The 19,333-nt window shown below is 37.2% G+C and overlaps 1 protein-coding gene across 12 annotated transcripts in view; it reads left to right on the top strand.

Annotated features, from left to right (window-relative positions):
• DOCK3 (dedicator of cytokinesis 3) overlaps window positions 1-19,333 on the top strand; it is a 224,773-nt gene that overhangs the window by 71,510 nt on the left and 133,930 nt on the right. For all 12 annotated transcript variants that reach the window (XM_054838228.1, XM_054838236.1, XM_054838229.1 and 9 more), the window contains exons 6-7: window positions 4,808-4,956; window positions 14,480-14,564. In XM_054838228.1, the coding sequence (XP_054694203.1) occupies window positions 4,808-4,956; window positions 14,480-14,564 (234 nt within the window). The remainder of the gene's footprint in view (window positions 1-4,807; window positions 4,957-14,479; window positions 14,565-19,333) is intronic.

Consider the following 19,333-nt stretch of genomic DNA (forward strand, 5'->3'; position numbering starts at 1 on the left):
CATCTCCCACTCAAGTTTTAATTCAGTTCCTTTCCCTATTCCTGAGACATCCTTGTATTGACCTGTTGAATCTGACCTTTATTCATCGGCAAGCACTAGATGAATACTATCTAATTTGATAGGTAGTGTTTAAGGTTTGCATGGTAATAATATTAGAGATTTGTGGTATTAAACTATAAATATTGCACAAATCTATAAACTCCAACAGAGCTTTATTTTATATATATATAATTTGCTTAATTGAAAATCCAGACAAAACTGAAAAGAAAGGAATAAGTTTTGTGTTGTTTCCAGCTTTACTATTTCATGTCTGATGATGCTTGCAGGCTTTAGTATCTAATTTAGATACCGAAATCCATAACAAGGAACCTGGGAAAAGCGACTCACTTGCTTTTATAAGGAAAATAATTTTTTGTGCCCATCTCCCCCATTATAGCCCAAGGCAGTTCTATAGGAAATGTCTTAAGGGACTGCTCTTTAGAGAGGCAAAATCCTGACTTCTTTACAGTAGCGTTAAATGAATTCATGGTAGCAAAATTACTATAAATAGGTCATCTCCCATAATATACCAGTCTTTTATATATTTTCATATTATGTGGTATTTATTTAAAGAATGACAAAGGCAGCCTTAGCATTTTGAAGCCACCATAGGCATGAAACAGGGAGTTTTACTACCCTGAAGCATGAAGCAGCTTCGTGTTTGCGTGAGTGCAGGTTTACGTGCTGTGCCTGCCCGTTTACAAAACCCCAGACAGCTGTGTGGGGCATCATCCCTGTGGGGAGAGGCTGGCTCCACCAGAGACCTGCGGCAGGGCAGAGCTGGGCGTGCCTCTGGGAGAGCAGAAAGGGCGCACAGACATGCAGGCGGCGAGGCTGAGGGAAAAAGAGTGAGAAACAGCCCCAGGAACACCTGGAGCAGCGCGGGAGGAGGTGGGAGCAGGTATCCATGCTGCAGTCTGTGAGGAGAACCGCACAGAGGTTTATCCTGAAGGACTGCAGCCTGTGGGCAGGGCCCACGCTGGAGCAGGGGAGAGGTGCGAGGAGGAAGGAGAAGCAGAGAGGAGCTGCTGTGGGCTGACACCCATGCACAGACACGCACACCTCACACACCCCTGCACACCCCATTTCCCTGTGGCAGGGGAAGGAATGGCGGAGGAGTTGGGAATGGAGGAGTGAGGTTGGGCCTGGGAGGAGGGTGAGTGGGCATGAGGGGTTTTACCTTTTTTTGTCTTTGTTTCTCACCACCTAACTCTGTTTTAAGTGGTAATAAATTACATTAATTTTCCCCCAGACAAGTCTGTTTTGCTGGGATATAGTAATTGATAAGTGATCTCCCACAACTATTTTCATGTCATTTCCCCCACCCTGGCCTGCTGAGGGGAGGGAGGGAGAGAGCAGCTGTGTGGGGGCCTGGCAGCTGGTAAAGGTCAACCCACACACCACCAAAACATCTTCTGGCATTTGATCTCCTCAGAGTTAATATGGAGTCATTAAAAGAAAAAAACATTAACGGCATAATTACACTTTTTCATGTACATGTGAAGATTATCCAAGTGGAACTTGTTGGTAGTAACAAATCGAAGAAACACAGCAAATATATTTGTACCTGGGGATAGTAAAAGGCAACAAGGTGTGCTGGAGGACAGACTTGTGCTGCTAGTAAGAAGTGAGTCCTCAGTTCATTAAGGCTATCCAGGTGCTTTGTCCCTGACACACCTTAATTATTACCATAACAGTTTTTGCATAAATAACTTTTATATCCTGGATGTAAACCATTTCCCAAATATGTTATAAATGTGCAGAGCAGATCATTCTGGATGGACTGATAAAGTGCTCGTTGCTTGGTAGCCTGTGACAACACTAGATGAAAAATGAGAGACTATAGGTTCTATGAAAGTTTACTGTAAAACAGAGTGAACACTTACATATCAGATTGAGTGGCTTTTTTTTATTTAGCTACTAAAAAGATGATAAAGTTTTGGGGTTGTTTATGGTGCTACTCTGACTAAAATTGCTTGAATGGCTCTAAAGTTTAATTTTTTTTCTGAAAATGTGGTATCCAGAATCATCTGTTTCAATTTAAGCAGTTCTCTTTACCTGGGGGTAGGAATCCTGATCAGCTTAGCTTAGTGTTGAATTTTGAAGGGTTTTTTTCTTGAAAGGGAGAAGGCAGAGGAAATTCGTTAAAATAATGTGCATCTCCCTCCTTCTCTCCCAAATGGACCTTATTAGTCACTAGACTTGTAGTGTGAAGAGGGGTGTTATAAATTGTTGATTGACTGTTTCAAACTCTTTACTGCCTTCAAGCCTGGAATTAAGCTACCTTCAACTCTCTTCTGGCTCTCCTTTCTCTCACACAAGTATTTTCCTTCACTTGCATGGGTCTTGCATCTATGGTTCACTTCATAACTGTTTGAGGTCACCGCTACAGTTCCTCTGGCTTTCCATTTTCTGATACCTCTTCTTCCTTTCTTATAGGGGACGCCATATGTTTAGTGCTCTGTCTATCAATACTTGCTCACTCCGTTTAAGGCAGATGATTTTTTTTTTTTTTTTTTTGAAGAAGAAGTCTGAGAACTAAAGCTGAGCATACTGTCATGATCATGGAACAAAAGAGGGGTGTTTGACGTTTGAAAGGGGTTTGGGTTTGATGGTTTTGTGGGGTTTTTTTGGATTATTGCATGGGACCTAATGTGACTAGCTTTTACAAAACTGTGTTCCCATTCTGGACTTAAATTCATTGGTAGCCTTGAACCATCGTTGCAAGAGTGAGGGAGTGGTTCTTTCGGAAGGTTTATTTGGGAAGTCTGAATATGGTGATTTTGGAGCTGATTCTCATGATCATTTCATTGCTAACTGTTTTATTGATAGTATATACCTAATTTGCTTATTGGATGGTCCCAAACTGTATTGTCTTCATCTTGTGTTAGAAGAAGTTACAGCCTTTTCCTGTTCACATAAATAGCATATAAAAATGGACATTTCCTATACCTACTGTCTTCTTCAGCTTATGTATGATTTACTTTGGACCACATTTAGTGAAAAAGCCTAAACATAAATCTAGTCACTTTATACTTACCTGCTATGCGTGATTATCTTCCTAGAGTAAGTGCTTTCAGCCCTGGAAATATATGTCTTTCTGTTGGATCTGGTGTCTGTATTGCATTTTTTTCAGGCGAGACCAGAACAAATGTTGATGCATAGTTGAGAGATTGTGCATCTTTTCATCTCAAAATTGTTTGATAAGAACAGCAGATTATTCCATCTGTGCTTAACCTGCTTCAGCAAAACAGATGTGTAATCAGATTCAGACAAATTAACAAATTCCTGATCAAAACAGAGTACATAGAAATCTGTTTTCCTAAGTCATACAAATCTAGTGGTCTTGTAGGAAAACAAACTCAAGTAGATGGAAATTCTTTTTTCATCTCATCTTACCTATTTTTGGTAAGAAAAGTGAAAAATATTTTTTCTAATTATATGTTGCAATAGAAAACAATTATATTTTTATTTATGGGTGTTCCACCATGAGATCTAGTCTTGATAAATGCATGTATCGTTATTTAGGGGGTTTTATAAAACACTCATTTACAAGCAGAAATGTCATCAAGACCAAGCTAGCTTGCAAAGTCTCAGTTTCAGTCTGTCTAGTCAGTGCTTTCCCCAAGTGAGTTTCAGATGTATCAAGCTTTGGATACAGGTAGGAATGGAACTTATTTTTTTAAAAAAATAGCATTTAACTGCAATAGGAGGTGGTTTTTTTTTTTCTCTCTTGGGATCCTCATTTGTTGTGCGTTGGCCACTTTATGCAGTATGAGATATGGCTGTGTAGACAAGAGCTGCCTTGACACACAATTCTCACCTAGCAGCTGTTAGAATAGTTTGGACATGCTTCCTTATCGTACGGGTGCTTATAGGTGGCCTTGGTTTTAACCTCAGAGCTGCTGCTTTGTGGACTTGCCATATAGGTATTTCCTGCAGGGGAAAAAAGCGTTTCCACTTCTGTCTGATTTTTGGAGGATTGACTTTGTTTTGGTTTGGGGTTTTTTTCATTTTTGAAGAATACCGGTTCTTTTGGAAGGGATTGTGGTGTTAGTTGTTTGGATTTGGTTTTGCTGGTGGAGGTGGTGTGGGGTTTTTTACTGACTACAGTAATTTTCCTCTTTTGAAGTAGCTTTGCAGGTGGATTTTGTCATTCATTGCTTTAGTCCCTTTTAGAGTGTAGATAATGAGTATTCATATCCTCCCCACCTAACACCTGGGTAAATTTTAGTAACTGGAATATCAAAAATATTAAAAGTGGTTTTCTGTTGTGGTGACTGTTCAGAGCCATTAAGTTAGCTGCTGACAGAAAACAAACTTTCCCACCTCTCTGTTACTTTAAATCTAAAACTTTGAATTTATTATATGATTGAAATAAGTGAATAATGAATCCTCTTATCTATAGCATTAGGTTCCATCAGAAAATGGACCTCTTAGCAGATTGAGCCTAAACTTTAGAACTAAAAAATTATTCAATTTAAATAGCATCAGTTAACACTACTTTTTGATATAAATATATTAAAACTTGTACAAGCTGGATTAATGTTCCTCTAGGGTAATTAAATGAAAAGTTGGTAACTTATTAATCTCTCTCTTTCTCTCTTTCTTTCTCTTTCTCACACTCTTTCTCTTTCCAAACTTACTAATCTCTCTCTTCTTCCTTCTTTCTCTCCTCCCTTTCTCCCCCTACCTTCTCTTTCTTTCTTTCTTTCTTTATTTCTTTCTCACTCTCTTCCCCTTTCCTACCCAAAATATGCCTTTACAGAAACATAAGGTAGATCTTTTCTACAAACTGCGCCATGTGATGAATGAACTCATTGACCTACGTAGACAGCTGCTGTCAGGTCACTTGACACAGGATCAGGTGCGAGAGGTCAAGAGACACCTCACAGTGAGGCTGGACTGGGGCAATGAGTAAGTACAGGTACCAGCTGGGTACTGTTTGTTCTAATTATTTTTAAATAGCTTTTATTTAAAAAACCAAAAAAGCCAACAACTTTTTTCTTCCAATAGTATTTGTACACAGATAGAACATTTCATTATTTGGAAATCAAATATAATTTTTTATAGTGAGTTTATTGCATAGTTCTACTATTTCTGTAAAACAAGCTGTTTTGCTTATTAGTAGGTCTTTTCTAAGGCTATCTGCACTTTTAAAAGGTCTAGGTCCATTTACTTACTTTGTATCAATATAGCAAATATTAGGCCTGGGAGTATGTGTTCATAGATACTAAAAGCCCATTTGTCAATTGAAGAAGTATCTTAATGGTTGGTGCAGTAACTAGAGAATCTCACTGTCAACAGTGACATTGGAGCTGAGGCTGTAATATTCAGACTTTTTAGATAAAAAAAATGATAATACATATTCTATGTATTTGGCTGTTAACAATGTTTCTCAGAAGTTTAGACTCTCCTTGGTCAGTTCCCTGGTGAATTTGTGGAGAGTTTTTCTTTTTTAGAACCAAAGGTGACTGCAATTCAGATAGAAGCTGCAATTGTAATAAATTGCTATTAGACAAAAACTAGCCGTGCACCAAATTTGGTTTTGTTCTGAGGTATAGTGTATCAGACAGGTAAGTTTTGCATGACATGGATGTGGCCTTTTCAAAGGAAATATCACCCTCCTCAGGCATATAGCGACTGCTTTTCAATGAGGAGTGACATTAGTGCTAATTAACATATGGGGGAAGGAATTCTGTAAGTTGACCAATAAGGAAGAAAGTCAAATGTTTTTCACTTAACATATCTTTGTTATGACTCCATTCTTTAATCACTGATTTCAGGACTCCCTATGGGAGACATATGTGAATACATTCATGAAGATTTAGCTAGCCCCCATGCTACATCTCATTTGTCTGTTGTTGAAAGAAAGTTCTGAAGGACATAAGCTAATAGATTGCGTCAAGTCATTGTTCTGCAGTGCAGAGTTACGGATATTTTCCATTGTCATTCCCAGTAGAGTAAATGGGAACCAAGAGACCATTTTTGAACGTTATGCCTAGACATTTTTGCTCAGAGCGTATGGATAAAATTAGCAACAGGAAGCTGCAAAAATGTTGTAGGAGAAAAAAGATAAGCAGAGTAGACAGCAATGCAGCAATAAAGAGGTTGTTCAATGAAGTGGCTATAGACTTTTTTTAAATAAACATGAAATCATTAAAGATGAACTACCTTAAAACTATAAAGGTCAATCTAATACATGAAAAATATGGAGAAGCCTCAGTGAAATCAGTAAATATAAATATGTTAATGACTAAATTCATCTGTTCAGGATGCTTGTTTAGGAAAAGAAAATTTCTGTGTTTCTTACTACGTAAGAACAGTTACTGTCCTCCCTAGAGAAAAAGGTACATGATCAGAGTGACATGCTTAAACAGAAGAGGCTATCAGTAAAGGAACTGCGTAAAAAGGCATATAATTGAAAAGATATTTAATTTAATCTGTATGTTACACAGTATTTAATTACAAATGTCTGGGAATTTGGAAAGTCTTTCTGCAACATTGCTCTTTTCCATAGAATTTCTGAGAGAGTTCTGTTACTTTCTTTTTTCTCCCCTCTCTGAGTGTTATCATGAAACTCATCACCACACCTTAATCTGTTAAAAAACCTAATGATTTTCATGTACATATTCACATAGAACTGCCCTTCCTCAAATAATATAATAATTGCTTATTCTGTCGTACTTGAGATTTGCAAATAAAATAAATGAAAAATGTTGTTATTAACATGCATTAATATTAACTGAGAAGCTTAAATACATGCCATTTGAGTAGATCTGTATTGTTCAAGATAGTACTGTCTGATAGGAGACATTCTACAACCAAGTAGCTTTCGGGAAACAGGTAATCTTACACATCTAATATGTAGTGTGTATGCTTATTTAGTGTAAAGCTACTTTTATCCTGACTTTGACCATTAGTGCATTGTATTATTTGGGAAGGATTGATGCAAACATGAAATTCACGCTTCCTGTCACCAACGGTCAGGTTTCTTCCGGTTTGTTGAACTGGTATCATTTTCCCTTAAATACACTGGCAGCAGTTCTGGTAATTATTGCTTTTGTTCTCATAGGAGTTGGTGGAAATCAAGGGACAGATACACTCCTTGGATAAGTAGTTACAGATTTTTGTATGAAAGAAGTAATTTAGACTGTTTTCAGAACTCCTGCAGTGAACTTTTTCTTATTTTTGTATACTTAGTCTAAATATTAAGAAGTTTTGCTCTGTAGTTTGGTCTGTTAAAAATGTAGGAATATAATTTTTTTTTTTACAACTATTGCTGCTAACCTTTTGTATTGTTGCCAGTCATTCTCATAATGCAACTCATTTTCATTTACTGTAGCAATTTAATTTTCTGTTACTTAGAGTCTTTTTCCCCAGTACAAAAACATGATCCTGGATGCATCTATTTTGTGATGCTTTGTTACCTCTTCCAGTTTCCCACACTTATGTTTCTATATGCATACAGTAACAGGTATTCCTGCTATCTAGGTTTTTGTGTTTCCCAGTTGCTCAAAAGAGCAGAATTTACTGCTTTCAGATAAGCATCTTAGTGGGTTTAGACTTAGAGTTTTAAGCATCCTTCTGTGTATTTTTGCACAGCTGAAATCTCATATACTATCTTTTTTTCCTGCATATCTTGCTAGGTTTTATTGAGAATGTTACAAATATTTGTGGTTTTAAAAAATGTTTTACTCTAATACAATTTATTAGAATATTGATCTGTTGAAGTCTGAAATGCTATTGGATGTGTCCAATGGTCTGTAAATAACAAGTAAAAAAAATACAGAGCAGGAAACAAACATTATAAAGCTGAAATCTGCTTCATCATCTTATTTTAAATAATCTTCTAAAGTGAAATCTGTGGTTCATCATCTCATTTTAAATCATGCAGCAAGTAAAATTAGAAACTTGATTTTGAGATACTTGTTTAGCGGTTTGTTTTTTTTTTTAAATGAATAGGTATGTTTTTCAACTTTTACTAATGCTTAGAACAGGAAACAAGAATTACACTTTTTTACTAACAAAAACCTGTTTCATTCTAGAGTCTTTTGCATCAAAAACAGATGAAGGAATCTGCCTTACAGAGCTTCTATTTGAAATGTGAATGCTCTACTTCTGCTCCGGTGCAAAAAATTAATTGCAGCAGTGTGTGCATACCTTATTGACCAAAAAGGCAGATGAAGATTTCTTCCAAGTAATTTAACTTGGAAACCAGAGGTCATCTTAAGTGATCGTCAGGATTGATTCTTTCAGACTAATACAATATCTGTCAGGAGATTAACAGAAAGCATCCAAGTTTCTGAGCACAGTCACTTTCCCTTTTATACTGAGGGAAGATACTTCCTTCCATGTAAATGTGGGACTGATACTCTATGTTTAGACTTAGAAACAGAGTAGGGGAGGGGGAGCCACCAGTACTTGGAGATTTTTGACAGATCAAAGCCACAAACAAGATGAGTGTCTAGCTTTATGTTACTTTTTAGTCAAAGATTATTCATTTTCACATAAAATGTTATTAAAATCATTGCATTAAAAGAAGTCTTCCAAATAGTTGCCATAAATTCTGCATGGAAACACCCACAGATAGCCAAAAGTTAAAAATGAATGTTTAAAAAGAAAAACAGGGGAAGAAATGTTAGAAATAAATCTTACACACTGTCATACAAATAAAATGAAGCACTGTTTTATAGTCATGGTCTTTCTCTTACCTCAAAATTGCAGTCAGAAAGCCAGTGGCAGTCACAATGTTAGTACCTACTAGCTACTAACGTGTGTAACACCGTAGAGGGAATAGTGTGATCCAATGAAGTAAGTGTAGTCTTAAACCTCAAAAAGTCCTAAATTTCAGTGCTCACATTCTTAGAAGATTATTTTTGAGTGACTTACCTTCTTGTCGTATTTTTATTAACATAAAAGGAATAATCATTGCTTCCTGGTAGTGTTGCCACAGTTAGCTTAAAGATCATAACATGAATTTGGACATACATATTAAGTGTACGTATGTGGTTGCACTATCTGGAAATACGTTTGAGGATTACAGAAATTCTTATTACAGTAGCTGTTGCATCAAAGGTGATCAAAGTAGGAGTGAACAATTTAAACAACCATAATGAAATGCCTTTCAGAAGGTTGCGGAAAGAATAGATGCCATTTCTTGTCTAAATCTATAATATTTTTCCTCTACTGAATATACCTGTAGTAATAATTGAATAGGAATTAAAACTGTAAGGAACTCTCTTGGATGTCAGTCTTTGAGGAAAACCTTTATAACCTCTCTCTGTAGCCTGATACTTCCATGCTCAGAAGTATTTGCTACCATTCCCTGTAATCAATTCCTTACTAAGTTTACTTACCTTAATTTTAAGAAATAATTTCCTGTGTAGTATTACATCAGTGCTTTAATAATTTCTGTATAGATTACAGCCTCTGCAGTTTCTTTGAATATAAATATAAAATAACTTAATTCTGTCAAAGTATCAAGTTATATTAGCACACTCTAATTTTCACAAACATGTTTTTCATATATTTCATTTTCCATGGATTTCTGTATTGTATTTCCTTCAAAGTCTTTTCTAAAGTCTACATATAGTTTCTGTGAATTGCTGTCAGGATCATTTCCTTTCCCTTTGCAATCTTGATAAATGTATTTGTGTATGAGAAATATGAATGATATTAAATGAGGTTTTGATAGAGTGGGAGAAGGAATACAAGGAAAATTGGTGGCTGCAAAATTAAAGCTGAAAAGAGTGAAGGTAAAGTGCATGTTTTTGGAGCAGAGGGGACAAGATCTTGCATGCTTCAGAGATGTGATAAGTTCTCCCAATCTGTTCTTCAAGTTTGGATCTGCATCTTAAAGACATTTTTTAGTCAAATGACATATTTCTGCAAGGTTCTTCTAGGGAGAGTTGTTATGACTTCTGGTTTTATGAGTTCTAAATGGTGTAGCATTTGTATTATAAATAAATGACAATATCAGAAATTAAAATCATTCTTTAAAATTACCATTAAAACCAAACTGATTTTTGCTAGAAGCCCAGTTAACCTGAAGTAGAGTTCTATGCTCATCCCTTTCAGTATTAAAAATGCTAGTATTTTCATCTATCAGCTTGTCTTCGTATTACTTGAGAGAAAAGTATCTAGGGATTTTGGGTGGTGGATTTTTTTTTTTCCCTTCCAAAGAAAGGAAAATTCTAAAGACTTCTATGTAGAAGAGGAGGAATTTCTAAATGTCAGCTGAAGTTATCCCAGGCATATGCTACCAAGAGGTAGTGGGTAGGCTTGGGGATGTTTAGTAGGCATACTTGGGAAATATTTTTGAAAGGTAGTTCAATGTTAAGGCAGAATAAAAAAAGCACACGAATTTGCTTCTAAAAGGAAGTGTTGTGGATGGAGGAACTGTCACATAAACAAACCAGCACATTATCTAATTTTTATGCATGCTACGTTTTGGAGAAACACTGCTTGGCAGCTGGTGCTCTTATATTCCCACAGTATTTGATAACAGAGAGTGAAAATGGGCCACTGACTATCATTGCCATTTCAAGCATTATGTTGTCAGTCCTTCGCAGCCAAAAATAATTGATACAAATTAAATGCATAAACCTGAACTTCTACCTGCACAATAAATGACAGTGTGTTAGTATTAAAGCAAAAGACACCTTTATTTGCCGGGAGCAAATATTGTGCAGGATTAACATAAGATTAGAGAAGGAGAATCTTCTGGGCTGGAAATCCATGGTGTTAAGGGATTTAACTAAAAATACGATATCAGATGAGTTTCACAGGGATGCTACTGCAGTTGTGTTGAACATTATTAAGTAGAAGATAATACCTTTGTCATGTATTGAGTAGTGAGTCCAACCACTGTTTGACCTTGGTTCTTTAGAGCGTTGAAGCTGTGAGAATAGAACAATATCAGGCTATGATTAGCTTTGGCAGGTTTTTCTGTAAAACTTCAATAGTGCTTTGTTAACTGCATTGGAACTGTAATGCAGTTACAAGTGGTTTTGATAACATCATTAGAAAACCATTTGTTAATATCTTTATGTTGAGGAGAAATTCCTTTAAGAATGTACTTTAGAGGTGGGTGTGTGTACACGAGTGCAGGGTATTTTGGAGGTGGTTTAGATATTCAGATTCAGAAAAAACTTCTATGAATGAACATGATGAGCATTAACTTAAAAAAAAAACAAAAAAAAAACCAACCAAAACTTTGAAGTTGACTCTTTGTGTATTACTATTTTTACCTCTTACCATTTTTTTTCTATTTTATTTTTGGACTTATAAGTAGGCTCAAATGGTAGCTGCAGTTAAGAATTACCTAGTGCACTCTTATTTTAATCTTTTTCATTTGGTAAATAGATAAAGTAATTTTCATCTTTGCAGCTGCAGTTTTCAGATGCTGGTCTTGGGCCAGGGATAACTCGCATTTGATAGGTTTAATCAAAACAAAGTGTGTAAAATGTGTATAACCATCACTTTCACAATTTAGCCTTAGAGTTTAGAAACTGGTATTTGGCATGAAAATTGCATTGAAGAAGGAAAATTGTTCCTTTTTCTATTGAAAATATAATTGGTTTTGGCAAAGAACTGAGAATATGATAATTCCAGTTTGTGAGTACGATATTTTAATGGCAATTATAGTACTGCCTAACAGTTGTTTGCCAGCAAGTGGACCAGGGCTGAGCTCTATTTTTAAAATATGATGGTTTAGGGATACAATTAAAGAAGGAAAAACCTGATTAAGCAAAGTTTCAAAAAGAATTATAGAGTTGGGAAACTTATGGGAAATGATTAAAAGTACAGCGGTCAGCAAAGGTAACTGGGCTTTGTACAGACTGCTGGTTCTTGTTTGCTGTGGTATTAAGTTAGTTGCTCAGAAGGAGACACTGTATTGCCTGGAGGCTTCTGTTTATTGCACCATACTGTTATTCTGTGGTACCTCAGAGGTTTTTTCAAATAAAATTTTTCATTTGCCATCAGGAACAAGTCCGTGCAGAATGTTTCCCTCTCTGATTACAAAATTAAATTGACTCTTTTTTTATAGTTAGTGACAGAAAGAGTGCAAAGGGCATCTCTTCTGAATTTTTTTTTAAGACTATTAAGAATTTCAGTATAAAATATCTGTAAGTGAAGTGTTAAAGTTACATAAGATGAATGCAGGAAAATGGTTCATTCATGTGTTTCTTTAATTTTACTCCTAACGTATGTGTTTAGAATAGCTTTTGTTGTAATGCTCGGAACTCTTTGTGCCTCAGAAGCTGAAGATCTACAGAGCAAAAGTTGGGTTTTGACAGCTTTTAGGTTGTCTTATTCTGCAGGCTACAATTATTAATTAATTGTTAATAGTTATTCATTTATTTGGATGCAAAATAGCTTATTCTGTTTACTACTCACATGCAGCTGTGACCTGAACTGCTGCCTTTACTACAGAATTTCTTAGCTAGTCATCCTCTTTGCACTGGTATATGGTTTTTTAAAATTTAATTTTCAGTTTATATATTCGATTGGATCCAAAAATATTAATTTATGTTCAGAGTAATTAAAAGAGGGTTTTGTGTGTGTGTGTGTTACAAATACAGATTAAAATTCTTGTTATTGCAGCTATTGTTTATTATTAAAAAAAAAATACTATGTTTATCATAAAATCACAGAATGGTTTGGGTTGGAAGGGACCTTAAAGCCCATCTAGTTCCAACCCCCCTGCTGTGGGCAGGGACACCCTCCACTAGACCACGTTGCCCAAAGCCCCATCCAACCTGGCCTTGAACACTGCCAGGGATGGGGCATCCACAGCCTCTCTGGGCAACCTGTTCCAGTGCCTCACCACTCTTAACAGTAAAGAATTTCTTTCTAACATCTAATCTAAATCGACCCTTCTTCGGCTTGAACCCATTCCCCCTTGTCCTGTCACTACACTCCCTGATAAACAGCCCCTCACCATCTTTCCTGTAGGCCCGTTTCAGGTACTGGAAGGCCGCAATTAGATCTCCCCGGAGCCGCCTTTTCTCCAGGCTGAACAATCCCAACTCTCTCAGCCTGTCGTCATAGGAGAGGTGCTCCAGCCCTCTGATCAGCTTTGTGGCCTCCTCTGGTCTCGCTCCAACAGCTCCATGTCTCTCCTGTACTGGGGTCCCCAGAGCTGGCCGCAGTACTCCAGGTGGGGTCTCACCAGAGCGGAGTAGAGGGGCAGGGTCACCTCCCTCGACCTGCTGGTCACACCTCTTTTGATGCAGCCCAGGACACGGTTGGCTTTCTGGGCTGCAAGCGCACACTGCCAGCTCATGTTGAGCTTCCCATCAATCAATACCCCCAAGTCCTTCTCCTCAGGGCTGCCTTCAATCCATTCCTCGCCCAGCCTGTAGTTGTGCTTGGGATTGCGCTGACCCACGTGCGGGACCTTGCACTTGGCCTTGTTGCACTTCATGCGGTTCGCACAGGCCCACCTCTCCAGCCTGTCAAGGTCCCTCTGGATGGCATCCCTTCCCTCCAGCGTGTCGACCACACCACACAGCTTGGTGTTGTCGGCAAACTTGCTGAGGGTGCACTCGATCCCACTGTCCCTGTCGCCGACAAAGATGTTGAACAGTGCCGGTCCCAGTACCGACCCCTGAGGAACGCCACTCGTCACCGTTCTCCACTTGGACATTGAGCCGTTGACCACAACTCTTTGAGTGCAACCATCCAGCCAATTCCTTATCCACCGAGTGGTCCATCCATCGAATCCATGTCTCTCCCATTTAGAGACAAGGATGTCGTGCGGGACAGTGTCAGATGCCTTGCACCAGTTCAGGTAGATGATGTCAGTTGCCCTTCCCTTATCCATGGACGCTGTAACCCCATCGTAGAAGGCCACCAAGTTTGTCAGGCATGATTTGCCCCTAGTGAAGCCATGTTGGCTGTCACCAATCACCTCCTTATTTTCCATGTGCCTGGAAACAGTGATATACAGTGATAAAGTTGAGGGTTTAGTTGCGTGAACACTAGGAATTTCAAAGCAGCTTCCCAAGGCACAGTATCTATTTGTACATTTCCACAGGATTACTAATGGAACTTCTTCATTATGTAGTGAAGGAACCTACTCCAATACTGCAGCAGAAACCAGAGTACTAACTTCATTTGCTTACTACTTTTCTGTGTATGACATGAACTTGTTCTGGATACTGCACCGACATACTGGCTAAAAGCTTCAACTAGCATTAATTGCTATTGCTCCACTGAAGTCAGTGAACAAAAAATAACAAGTTCATAGTGGGGTTTTGTTTGATATTTGCATTTAATTTTATTTAGAAGGGTTATCTGCTTAATGATTAAAAATTGCAAAAGTATTAGTTTAGTATTTCTTGTGTCCTTGCCCTTGAGTAAGCACGTGTAGTAGATAATAGCAAACACTAATGTATTACACTTACCATTGTTCTTTCCTTCTCTTTTGCAGACATTTGGGCCTAGATTTAGTTCCTCGGAAGGACTTTGAGGTTGTGGATTCAGATCAGATCAGTGTTTCAGATCTTTATAAAATGGTAAGAAATCAGTGGGAGATTCCTTTGAGTTTTCACTTTGGGAGGGAAAGAAGGGAAAAGTTTTTATTCTTTACTCTTACATACTTTCTTGATATAGAATAGTGTTCTAAGCTGAATGTCCTTTTCATTTGCACCCTAATCACCAGAACAGTCAGTGTCTCTAGTACCCTGAGTTTAGTAAGAATGAATCAACTTTCTTTCGGAAATGGCATGCTTACCTACATTTTAATTTCAATTTCAAAGCAAGAATTCAGTTACAAAAAAATTCATTTCAATTTACAAAAGTAAAGCTTCTTGGGTGCCCCCTGTCGTCTTGTTGGCAGGGCAGTATGAGAAGCTGAAAAGTCCTTGACTGCTTGGCAGCAACTAAAAACATCAGTGTTGTTATGTTTTTCTACATAAATATTGTTACAGTTTCACTCATCTCTAGTAAATGTTTTATTTACTATTTTAAAATGTTCTTTGGCCTTCAGCTATCTAATATTAGATGGGTCTGTGTCTAGGTGTTTTTTTGATATGCAAGATGTATTTCCCCCTAAAACAAAGGCATGTTTTGTAAACAGGCTATATGCTGTTGCTGTTTTGGATTATTTGCACTCTATAACAGTGGATTTCATGGAAATAAATAAAAATTGTGTTACATAAGAAATGTGAAGTATATCACTCTATAGTACTAATTTTTAATGTTTTTTCCTGATTTGCTGTAGACCGAGAACTTGGTGCTGTTAGAGCGGTTTTCCTTCAAGTACAATATAGAAATAACTCAATACAAAACTAAATCAGTAATAACTCAGAGAACACAAGATAAGCTGCTAACAGGATTGTTTTATTACTTTGTGTTTTGTTCTGCAGGGTTTTTTTACTCTGAATACTTGTAGTAGAGCAAATAGCTAATATTTAATTGTCAGAGTAGTCTGATTATGTCACTCGTCTTAGTCCTGAAGAAAGTCTACGGCAGAATTTGCTGCTCAGATCTGTGCTGGTGTCAGGACATGACCAATAGTCAGTTCACACTTTCACTGTTGCTTTAGTTTGTAGATTCGAGAAGACAGTGCTGTCTAATCACATTTAGTTCATAGTCAGAAGGCAATTTCAGGAACCAAAACAGCTGAAAACATCTTATTTTTTCTAACTTAAAATTGGCAGAAATTGAAGGAGAGGGGTATTGGTGGTTTTTTGTTGGTTTAGGAGTTTTTTATGTGGTTTTGGTTTTATTATTTAACAAAAACCCAGGGAGAGAATCCTCCTTACTCCTGGCAAAATACTTAATGGGTTCTCAAATGAGCAATGAGGTTTTACATTGTAAAATAATCTTATGGGAGTAGTTGTGAGCGCCAAATTATTTTCTCATATTTGCAGGATTGTAGAATGTTAAATGTACCATAGAAAACAGTCTCGTATTAGCAGAACAAAGGACGAGGTAACACATCAGACTTTTCTATGTGACAACAAATTCAGACGTTTTATTAGCATTACTTTTCTTGGTAAATTTTAAAGTTTGAGCATGTTTTTTAGCTCTCATTGTTCATTGCTAAGTATATTTGCGACTATTGTATGACTACTGTATTTGTCTCTGTCAGAACTGTTGTGCTTTCAGGCCTTACACATCCTGTTTCTCCAGGTTACTCATTATGAAGCTAAATACTAGTAGCTTCAGGATGTGCAGCATTTGTCAGACAAATCATTGCTTTACTCCTGAAAGAAACCAAATTGCCCTTTCCTTATGACAATGTGATTTTAATTAATATGCTAGAACACTTTTAAAATTTACATTACTTTTGAAATTGTGGGAAAATACATTGTCAGAATAGCGCCACAGAGCTCAGTGCCGGAGTTGCCACTAGATTGAAGCTGTCGTCTAGCAACACAAGTCCGGCAGACTGTCAGAAACACTTGGATAGCACTTTTAAGTGAAAGGGGTTACAAGACACAAATGTCTGGAGGCATTTGCAAAAGTCATAAATGTTCAAAGCTGGTGATTAAATGCATTTAGCTTTTCTCTAACTATTCATTTGTGTATGTGTTTTCAGGATGAATTCAAGAGGTGTGTGAAAGGCACAACTGTTGGCTATGTTACTGCTAGGTCTCAGCCATTTCAACTATCTGAAAAAAAGACCATAAGTTTACCAGAGTTCCTAATGAATACACAAGTTTCAAATTAATGCTGCCATCACCTTATAATTGCTTATTCTTTACTCAGATGGAAAATGAGATTGGTAAGAATGAGTAGTTATAAAACTTGCAAATAGAGACTTCAATTGCCCAGAACGCTGCTAGGAAAGGAAACCAACTGGACACAACTGTGCAGGAAGGTCATGAAATCTCTTTTGGGTTTGTTTGTTTGTTTATCAAAGCAGATTGTCAGAGGACAGATTTGTGTACATTTGGTTCTAAACCCTACTAAGAAGTAATGAAGATAGAAAGCAGTTTGAGACTGACTTGGTAATGATAGGATTCACTTATCAAGCATGATTAGGAAAGGAAGGAGGAAGAACAATAATAAAAACTAATATTGGTAGATAAGATATCATGAGAAGAAAGTTTGACAGGAAAGAGGAGGTAAGGAGAATTTCTAGCTCTTTCAGTAAATTAAAAACAAAACCACAAGATACTCACTAAGAGGCCAAGTTGTATAAATCAAGAATTCTTCATTGCCTTCAGTTGCTAGAGTGAAAGAAAGGGAAATTAAGATTACCAAGAGCAAGCGTAGAAGAACAGAAGTATAGAAAAGTATGGTGGAATAACACCAATAGGTAAATAGAAAAATTAGAAAGGCAATGCACAAATTAAGATATAACAAGCAAATATTGTCAATTGTATCAAGAAACAGTTTTATATAAATAAACGTAGTAGTTGGGAAACTAAAGAAAAGTTTTTATACTAGGAGGAAACCAACTGGCACATGATGCAAGAAAATAACATGCATTTGATGTCTTTTTTGCCTCCCCTCAAGCTCTGGTAAGGTGGTAAACTGTGTCAAATTGCTAACAATACCTGTGGAAAAGTGAAAGGAGTCACACCTGAACAGGGGAAGAAGTTTATATAATAGTTATCAGTTCCAGGGGATTTAGAACTATATACATTTCATTTGGGATGTCTAGAGAAGCCGTATCAGACATGTTAGTGGTAATCGTTGGAAAGACAGGTAAGGTTCCAGAATACCGGCAAAGGGCAAGCATACTTTACACCTTTAAAAAAGGTGATGGAGGAGGAGTTAGTTATCGTTCTCTCCCTGTAAAAAATGCTGGAAAAGAAAAAAAGTCCAATTATTTGTAACAAGGAGGTGAGTAATAGTGACTGTGAACTTGTTCAGAATAAGCAATTTTTAAAAGTTCCAATTTACTTTCAGAACATAAATGAGTCTAGTGGATAGAGGAAAAGCTGCTGATGCCATATTTAGATTTTCATAAAGATTTTAATTGTTTTTTTAATTGAAATTCTCCTAACGTCGTTAGTTCTAGATGAAATTACTGTAAAGTAAATACAAAGCTAATTAGAAAACCCATACTCAATAAAAAATCATGAAGATTGGTTGTCAATAATTTGGTTAAATAGGAGGAGGGATGAATCAGCTCAATTTCTTGTGGTCATCCTCCATTTTGTAGTGCTTGATGTTTCATTAATGACTGGATGATGAAATAGGGGTATGCTTATTAAATATGCAAATACCACAAATTTGGAAGTGGTAGTACATGGGAGGGAAGGATCAGAATTCCAAATAATGTAGAGAAATTGAAGAAATTATCTGAAAAGTATAGGATACAAGTGAGAATCATGAATGCAAGGTTTTAACTTAGTTGTTAGTTGTTTGTCATAGTTGTTGGAAGGCTGCCATCAGGTCAGCTCTAAACCTTCTCTTCTCCAGACTGAAAAAGCTGTGTTTCCTCTATCTCTTCTCATACAGCATGTGCTCCAGCTCCCAGCTGCTTCGGTAGTCCTTTGCTCAGTCGGATGCAGTATTTCAGATGTAGCTTACTGAATGCTGAGTAAAAAGGAATAAATATTATTCTCGATCTACTGGCTACATTCCTGTTAATATAAACAGTAAATTGTTAAACATACTTCCTGCCCGAGTGCTCTCCTGACTTATGTTTGGCTTGCTGTTTAGCAGGACCCTGCCAGTCAATTACCAGCCAATACCATGGAAGGATTAGCCTGTCCCAGGTGCAGGACTTGATGTGTTTGTTCTTGCTGAATTTCATAAGGTTCCTTTTAACCAATTCCTCTAGATTGCCTATATCCCTCTGAACGGAGGCCTCCTTGAATACATTGACTGCTGCCCCCAATTTAGGATCATCTCAAATTTATTAGACTGCATAGGTCTCAGAATTCTCTGAAGAATACACACCATGAACCACTATCTTTTGAGCCTGACAATCCAACGGTTTATTGGGGGTTTTTTACCAATATAGTTAGTCTATCCATCCAGGTGTAACTTCACAATTTGGGTACAAGGATGCTGTGAAAGGCTGTGGTGAAGGCCTTGCTGCACTCAAGGTAGACAGCAGCCACTAGTCTTTCCTCATCTACAGATCTGGTCATTTTACCCTAGAGGGCAATTAGGTTGATCAAGCATGATTTACCCTTGGTAAATCCATGTTGGCTATTTTCAGTGACCTTCTTGTGCATGTACCCAAAAATGGCTTCCAAAAGAGCACGTACGCTTTGGGTGCTTTGCCTAGCCAGAGGCAAGGGTATGTAAAATTAACTCAGTCTGTGGTTGTCTGTATTGTAATAGCGTGGTCCTGAAGCATAAATGGAGAGAGTTA

The sequence above is a fragment of the Grus americana genome, chromosome 11 (assembly GCF_028858705.1).
Source record: "Grus americana isolate bGruAme1 chromosome 11, bGruAme1.mat, whole genome shotgun sequence".
NCBI lineage: Eukaryota > Metazoa > Chordata > Aves > Gruiformes > Gruidae > Grus > Grus americana.